At 41.9% G+C, this 8,720-nt stretch overlaps 1 protein-coding gene across 1 annotated transcript; it reads left to right on the top strand.

Moving 5' to 3' along the window:
• Window positions 1-3,640: 3,640 nt before the first annotated feature.
• On the top strand, window positions 3,641-6,457 carry LOC111657080 (zinc finger protein 503-like). Its single transcript, XM_023409058.2, has 2 exons — window positions 3,641-4,292; window positions 4,863-6,457. Exons 1-2 carry the CDS (start codon window positions 4,038-4,040, stop codon window positions 6,297-6,299), a joined length of 1,692 nt encoding a protein of 563 aa, XP_023264826.1. The 5' UTR covers window positions 3,641-4,037; the 3' UTR covers window positions 6,300-6,457.
• Window positions 6,458-8,720: the final 2,263 nt, after the last annotated feature.

Raw genomic sequence — 8,720 nt, 5'->3', positions numbered from 1 at the left:
TGGGTATGACTTCTAAGTATCTGAAATGTCCTGTCTTAAACACACAATATCCGTAATACTTCCTGACACATTCTCCTATAACCTCTTATTCCGTGCCAGCTTCTGTGGGGTCTTTTTTTTCCCTTCTCTGGGTGCTGAAGAAAAGCAGTCTATTTTCTTGTCATATTTGCTTGAAAGGCGACTCTCAACTTGGAGTCTAATTTCCTGCACTTTAAAGACAGTCCACATGCAAGGTGCATTACCATGCTATCAAGGTGATGGGAGCAATTTCAAATTGTCAGTCAGTCATGGAAATATCAGAGACTTAATGTCTACTGCAACTTGTCAAAGGCTCCTGTGAAGTGGTGGTGAGTGTAATCTGACTCTTATTCACTCAACACCATTTACTTGTCAGTATAGCCCTCTGTTTTACTCTGGATGGTAGCTCATAATGAGAAGGGGATATAATATAGACACACACATACATATATATATATATAGCTACTTAAATGAAGAGGTCAAAAAGAAGAAAATGAACAGCTGCTGCACATCAACAAAGAGCAGAAACATCATAGTTTCAGACTAAGTATGAAGCTGCTGCATCTCATATGATCCCACAGTTCTTGCCTCACAGACAGCAGTTAGTTAAGGCTGTTAATTTCCCGATAGACGCACCACTCTGCGTGACACACTGGGACTGTACTTAACCATTATTAATGTGACAGGCCTCAGTGCAAAGCAAATCAATTAAACAGGAGCAATCACCATAGTCTGGATAACGGCCTTTTAAGACTGTTTTCATGTGACAAGGAGGTCCTCGATCCAGGCCTCTGCGCCGGGACCTGACAGGTCAAGAAAGCGGCATGAAACAATAGCACCTTCTAACCATCATCTCCCCTTTTTACCTGTCAGATCCAGTCGGCCTGTCTGGCTGCTGACGCGGCGCGCCCTGCGCCGCCTGCCACAAGGTGAATTTTCATGTCATGTCGAGGGAATTTCTTATTCCATTTGCCTGACATTATAATGTCGCATTTATCGACCATATCCTTTCTTGAAAGCTATATGTCAAGGGCTTTTGCACCTGAGTTTTTGTCGCTTTTCTAATAGTTTCAGTTACAGGTCCTTTGTGATGTTTTTAATGTACATGCCCAAGTCTAAAGAGAACAGAATAATGTGACTGGAGCGGTGACTTACCCTCATGCTGCATGGATAAATCTTCCACTGCTGGCCAGCAACCTCCGACATGTCTGGTAAAGAAAAGCAGATTTCACAAAAATATACTAATATACTTTTGCACTTCATCACGAGGTCAGTTATAATTTCATAGAACAAATACTGACAAAAGAGTTCAAGAGTTTGATTCAAAACAAGCTGAACATATACTATCAAATGCCTGTTTGTCTAAAGACCCTGCAGTGCAGATTAACCATCTGGGTAAGTTTTTACGTTATACAATACAGGAATAAAAGCAGCTCCTGATACTGTGACTTTAACTGCCATTATTTTCAGTTTTTAATCAACTTAAATGATAAATTGTGAAGTTGTCTCAAACACACACATAAGGCTGTCCCTGCACAGACGAGCACCACAGTATAACATCATGACTAACACTTAAACTAAAAAAAAAAAAAAAGAAGTGCTGGAGGGAGGTGGAGGATAATCTCACACATTTACCACATTTAGATTTTATAAGACCCTGAATAAATTCAAAGAAAACACTTTAACAAAAAATATAACTTTGTCCTTTCAACACAGTCATAGTTTCTGCCGAGGTGTGTGGTGTTGTGTTTATTATTTATCCAGGACCCAGGGTAAAGATAAAGACAGTACAGCTCTGTTCAAAAAAAAAAAAAAATAGAAAATAGAAAAGAAGTTTTTTAAAAAGGTCATTACTGAAAGCGTATCTAACGAACACATTCTGACATTTTTATGAATAAAAAATCATTTCTAGGGGGTGAAAAGAAAAGGTTACATATTGGACAAGGGTAACAAACTGCCCATAGATTCTGCTTAATAAAGAAACTTTGTATGTTGCTGAAACTATTCACTGAACCCTGACTCTGGTTTACCTTCCTTTTTTTTTTTATTCACAAAAGTTTGAGTTTGGTGTGTTTTTACTGAATTCACTACAAAATGTGAGCTCTAAGGGACTTATAAAAGAAAACACACACACACACACACACACACACACACATTGCTTAATCCTTTAATGAAAATATTCATCCTTAATCTTTAAACGCAATATACAGATAGAAGCTTGTTTTCTGCATAATCACCGACCTGAGGTACCCAGCCCTGCTTGTAAACACATGTATTTGCACGGACCCTGGGTGATTCATAAACGTGTCCTTGTGTGAAAATACTTGCGGGAGTTTCAAGCTTTCTGTTTAAAAGTAATGAATTACGGCGACGAAGAAAAAAAAATGTGCAGCCATTTAAGGATAAAGCCGAGAATTTGGTGCCTGCCGCGGCGAGCCATCCATCACGTCCACAATAAAGGAGTTTTTGCCTGACGGTGGAAATTTATGGTCGCCCTTCTCTGCCCTAATAACTCAAAGCGCTGTGTCAGAGCCTGACAGCCGTTGCCGAAAACAGCACCCCTGTTATCAATCAAAAAACACTTGCATATGTTTAACTTTCGCCTGATCAGCAAGACATTTATAGGCTATTGAGTAATAAGATAAGTGGGTCTATTTCGATGGGAAGAAATGTGGAAGCTTTAATGATTAATAGCAGCCACAAGAGGCTTTTTTTAAGCACTCTTGGAATAAAAGGGAGGATTTTTTTTTGGCTTGAATGTGGCAGAAATGTGGAGGAATATTTTTAATCTATAAAACAAAAAAACAAAAAATACAAAAATGACATGACATTAATTAGATGTCTGGAGCAGAATTAGGGCTCTGTTTAAAAAAAAAAAAAAAAAAAGAAGTATGCTTATCTCCAATTAAACAAATCACAGTTTTGAGTTTTACCAGAGCAGACAGACTATAACAGGCCTAAATGATGATGGAGGAGTGAGAGGGAGAGACACAGCACTTCTTTCTCTCCACTTCACATGGATTCACTGTATAGTAGTTGACCTGAATCTGACTGAGAAGAGGCAAAAAAAAAAAAAAAATGTGCAGACAGCTGACAGATAACTGGCGTGCAGGACAGGGAACTGACAGATGACAGGCTGCGTGACAGAGAGGAGAAAGTTGCAGAAAATGTGAAACAAGGCGATGGATATCTGTGCGCGTCGGGGTGAATATGTGACCAGAAAAGCCCTGGGTTGGTTATTTTTCAAATAAATTTATTGCAAGGGCGAGACATTCTGGGCTTCAACTATCTGCAGTCCATTTAACCAAATGAAAATGAGCTCAGATTCGCTTACTTCAAGTAAAAACAATGATTTTTGGCCAGAGGTGTTAATTTGCGCAGTATCTTGCTTTTTCGGATGAATTTGTTTTAATTAAAAATACATCTTGCGCTCACGTGACATAAATAAGTTTTGGTCATCTTCATCCACTGGTTATCCTGGTCCACCTACCACACAAACCACACAGGACGCGTGGGGCGGCGCATGCGTCAAAGCACCAATTACGCAGAGACGCATATATAAAAAAAAAAAAAAAAAAAAACTCAAAATTAAAAGCGCTCGGAGTGGGTGAGATATGAAATAGACACCCGTGTGAGGAGGAAACGTCACATTGCCTCAGCCCTCCGATCACCTCGGGATCTCTTTTTGATTGGGAGGCGGCAAAAAGGCTGTGATCTGCGGACTAATTCAGATGCTGCTCGCGAGGAGGCGGAGTGATCCCCCTCCTGCCCACGTAAACCGAGTCTGCTCTCGGACCCGCAGCCACACTACTGTCAGAGCGACGCCGGGGATGAAGCAATGCGGCTGTGAGAGCGCACGGATTCTGCCCACACACACTCCCGCGTCTCTTTTGAGGATTTAACATTGTTTCTTTCATCTGTGGCGAAGGCTTTTTTTCTTTAACCGTCTGACGTCCTGAGTGTTTGGCTTTCTTTACCCTACACATGTATTTCTCCACCATTTCCACGAGAATTGGGTCATGATCACATCGCCCACGGTCTCTGTCCTGAGAAATAGCACGAATCCAGCTTGGGAGAGCGGCTCCTCGGGGGAGAGGGGCGCAGTGAAGATCCGCCAGCTATCAGTCCACAACTCAGTCTCTCCCGCAGACCCTTCTCGCCAAGCCAGTCGTCTTCCCATAAAGGTTTTGAAAATGCTCACGGCGCGGGCAGGACACATTTTACACCCGGAATACCTCCAGCCTTTACCGTCCACCCCTGTCAGTCCCATCGAGGTAAGCACCATAACGATTTTTCGTGAAAAACGTTCGCGCACACGGGCGATTCGCTTTAAAGTGTTTCACTCTGAAGCCACTGGACTCCAGAGATATCACTGGATGAATTCTGTGGACAAAGTAACTGAAGATTTTATTCAGACCATGTGAAGAATAGCTCTGAATGCTCTTTTTTTGTAATTTGTTTTTACCAGATTCCTGACTTGGTTTCTCAAAATTTTGCTGAGCTTCTTTTTTTTGTGCACTAAAATAATAAACTGAGATGTAGATTTTTGACTGGTTTTTAGATATCAATAACCTTTTATAGGAAATGTATGCTCATGTTTGTAATGTCATTTTCGGAAGTGTAGCAGTTGTACATTCTTATCTCGTATCGCATGTAAATCGGCTGTGCGTATGTGTGCGTATGTGTGTGTACGTCCCCTCTTCATTATGCTGAGTTGTTGAGTTTCATCCAGAGATAAGTTCGTGCGCAAATACGCGTAGCTGTCATCTGTTCGTATTTAGCCCAAGTGTCATCTACAAGTGTTTTTATGAATTTCATTAATTTAATTTTGTCTTATTTCACAGCTGGATGCCAAGAAAAGTCCACTGGCTCTTTTGGCCCAAACGTGCTCTCAGATCGGCAAACCGGACCCGCCGTCCTCCTCCAAACTGTCCTCTGTGACCTCAAATGGATCTAGTGACAAGGAGACCAAATCTGGCCCGCTGAAAATGAGCGACATCGGAGCCGACGACAAGTCTAGCTTCAAACCTTACTCCAAAGCCTCAGAGAAGAAGGACTCTAGCAGCAGCCTGAGTGGAGATAAAACCAGTTTCCGAGTTCCTAGCGCCACCTGCCAGCCGTTCACCCCCAGGACAGGCAGCCCCAGCTCCTGCACCTCAGTCTCTCCACTGCCGCCTGAAGGCAAAGCGGGGGACAAGGAGGAGAAGAAGGAGTCTGATTGCAATAAAACCAGTACGACTGAGAGTAACGGTAACCATAGGATAAGTGGAATTACCTCCGATGGCAGCCAACACCAGGAGAACACATCTGGATCCAAGACTGTTACATCAGACTCGCCATCTGTAACCTCATCATCCTCCTCCGTCCTCGGCTCTGGACTGGTGGCCCCTGTTTCCCCCTACAAGCCCGGTCATGCAGTTTTCCCCTTGCCACCTGCTGGTATTTCCTACCCTGGAAGTTTAGCGGGTGCCTATGGTTACCCGCAACCGTTCCTCCCTCATGGAATGACCCTTGACCCCACCAAATCTAGCAGCCAGCTGTTAAGCGCACAGTTCGCTGCTGCCAGCTCACTGGGATGCAGTAAAGCAGGGACTAGTCCCTTGGCTGGAGCGTCCCCGCCGTCTCTAATGTCTGCTAGTCTCTGTCGAGACCCCTACTGCCTGAGCTACCACTGCACAAGCCATTTGTCCGGTGCGTCCAGCGCGAACTGCGCACATGACTCTGCGGCTGCTGCTGCGGCTGCCTCTGCGCTCAAATCTGGATACCCGCTCATGTACCCGACGCACCCGTTACACGGCGTGCACTCCTCCACCCCATCGTTCAGCGGACATCCCCTATATCCTTACGGGTTTATGCTGCCCAATGACCCCCTCCCGCACGTGTGTAACTGGGTGTCTGCGAACGGACCTTGCGATAAGCGCTTTTCCTCCTCCGAGGAGCTCCTCAGTCACTTGCGGACTCACACGGCCTTTGCGGGAACGGAGAAGTTGATATCCGGGTACGCAGGGTCATCTTCTCTCGCCAACGCCGCTGCCGCCGCTGCTATGGCTTGTCACATGCATATGCCTCCCAATGGCAGCCCGGGCAGCCCCGGCACGCTGGCCCTCAGGGGCCCCCATCACCCTCTCGGACTGAGCAGCCGCTATCACCCGTATTCAAAGAGCCCCCTGCCCACTCCCGGGGCCCCGGTGCCGGTGCCTGCGGCCACCGGGCCTTACTACTCCCCGTACGCCTTGTATGGACAAAGACTGACAACAGCCTCGGCCTTAGGATACCAGTAGTAACAAAAGAATTATACATTTATAAAGGAGATTTAGGCCCAATGAGTTTTATATTGTACTTCATGCAGGGACTGGATCCATGTGGGGATCACTGTATTTATTTGCGATAGCTTCAAGCGTGACTAAAATAAAAAAGAATTATAATATAACTTTGAAAAGACTCAATGTGCATTATTTTACACAGGAGAGAATATTGGGTTTTGTTTTCCTGCTGTGCTTCTATAAAGGTCCTTTTCTGCAGAACTTTTTTTTAACCATTAAGCAACAATGCTGGATTTTAATCTTAATGCTGAATCGACTATTAGTCTTGCAAAAGTTATTTTAATTCTGCTTTACTCAGGCGGGTTAGAGAGCTGCCTGTGCCGCGTGATTTGACAGAATGATGGACGTGGAAAATCAATGGGAGCAGCTTCTTCAGTATTGGCATCGATTTATTTTGTGGGGAGCCAAACGTTTCATGAAGCCCATTTATACCTGGATGGCATTTTTAAAGCTTCAGACAGCTCTGAAAATGTCTTCTTTTCCATTTTAGAGAGGAAAAAAAAAAAAAAAAAAAAAAAAAAAAAAAAAAAAAACACACACACACACATTTACTATAATGCAGAAATTGAGATATCAGTTCAAATAAGGTCAAAATGTTTTAAGCTATAATAACAGGAATTTATCACTGACGTTTCATTCTTTTTTTTTGTTTGGCTGTGCAGACTTGAGAAAGATTATGTGGTTTTTTTTTTTTTTTAAATCAAATATATATTATTAATTTATTTAATTGATATATTTTGTTTCTGATGCTGTGGCAAACAAACACAAAAGTATATATATTCACTTTTATTGTGAAGTCATAATCTGAAAAATCTAACTCATTTCCTTTTGTTTATAACCTCAGTTTTGTGGGTTTTTTGTCTTGCTGTGAGGTTGACACTGGGTTTTGCAAAGATGGAGTGTGTGTAAGTGTGTATGACTTTATTTTATTAATTTAGGGTGACAGGAAGCTAAAACCACTTGCAAGCCTCGTGCTGTAGCTACAGTATCTATAATGTGTGTGATTGTGTGTGATTGTGTGTGTGTGTGTGTGTGTGTGTGTGTGTGTGTGTGTTTGTCAGTGCGTGTGCGTGTGTATGTGTGTTCAGATGCAATATCTCCTGGGCTCATCAAAACATGCTGAATCCTCTCAATCACGAGGTCATGCATTATCGTTTCATTAACAAAGACAAACGAGCCACTGACATCAGTGAGGAGCTGGCTAAACAAAGATTTACGATGACACCAGATGTGGGACGTTTCCACTGCTTTTGTGATCGCTGTAATGAAGCCATGAAGCAGAGAGCACGAAATAAAGCGAGGCCTAACTATTTAATCAGCATTTTAAAACAAATCAACTAAATCGAGCCAACAGTGTCATTATCCGTCCTCTGTAAATCAGGCTGTTCTCCAACAATAAAATCACCATCGTTAATGGTCAGATGTCATATTCATCAAATCCACCCATCCTTCATGTAGATGAGTCCTAAACATAGCTCAGTGATAGATGGTAACAAAGCCCCAAACCCACAATTCAGCATTGCAACCAGTCAGCCATGAAGCCAGCGTGGATCATATGTCATACATCTTTTTTCATTTACAAACAGCGCAACAATGTGATGTGAACAAATTGGATTAAGATCTGTGAACATTATTTCTCACCATTTACCAGATGTGTGACACTGCAGTATAAACTCACACATCCTCTCATGTACGAACACATTAACCAGCCAATCAGTTATTCAGATTTAACTTTACAGTATCAGTTGTTACATTATAGGGATGGACATAAAGTCTGTGCATGTTACATATGAACTGAGCTATGATATTAATGATGATGATATTTAATTAGCCGGTCTAGGATTTTATAGTTGTTTCTTGTGTGAAATCTTAATCATCCTAATTTTTATGTATTAAAACTATATTATCAATATATTATGTTTTTATGTACATCATATTATAAAAGTATATTAAGTTCTTTCTTTCTTTTTTTTAAAATTTTTAAACAGGAAGTCTCACTGAAATCAAAAAGTCTTTTCTACACGTCCTGAGAATTAATTACACACATGAAAAATCCCAAATGACAATCAGCCATTACACAAACGGACCGCTACATAAAAACTATCAAATTATTTAAAATATCAGTAAGGTCAAATTTAAGTCCCCCACATGAATAAGTGTCTCTGTAACACTTTACTTTAACCCCGTCTAGTATTTACAAGAAGTATAAAAACATTTAATCAATGTTTATAACTCACTGTAATAGTCTGTTAGTTGTTGTAAGCAGACATAAATGTTTATTACTGTAGGCTATAACTCCTCCTGTGGCTACCCACAAGTGGAGGCTGCAGTATAAACAGAATGTGAAGGGACAATATAGTAAAACACACATAAAACGTC

Source organism: Seriola lalandi, unplaced genomic scaffold, assembly GCF_002814215.2.
Source record: "Seriola lalandi dorsalis isolate HSWRI2012SDOR001 ecotype SW California unplaced genomic scaffold, Sedor1 jcf7180002054383, whole genome shotgun sequence".
Lineage (NCBI taxonomy): Eukaryota > Metazoa > Chordata > Actinopteri > Carangiformes > Carangidae > Seriola > Seriola lalandi.
This window is presented reverse-complemented; position numbering and strand designations above follow the sequence as displayed.

Excerpts from the sequence above, each read along its gene's own strand:
- LOC111657080 (XM_023409058.2), top strand. The coding sequence starts at position 4,038 with ATGATCACATCGCCCACGGTCTCTGTCCTGAGAAATAGCACGAATCCA. Across the intron at positions 4,293-4,862 it reads CCCCTGTCAGTCCCATCGAG|CTGGATGCCAAGAAAAGTCC; the intron begins GTAAGCACCATA and ends CTTATTTCACAG.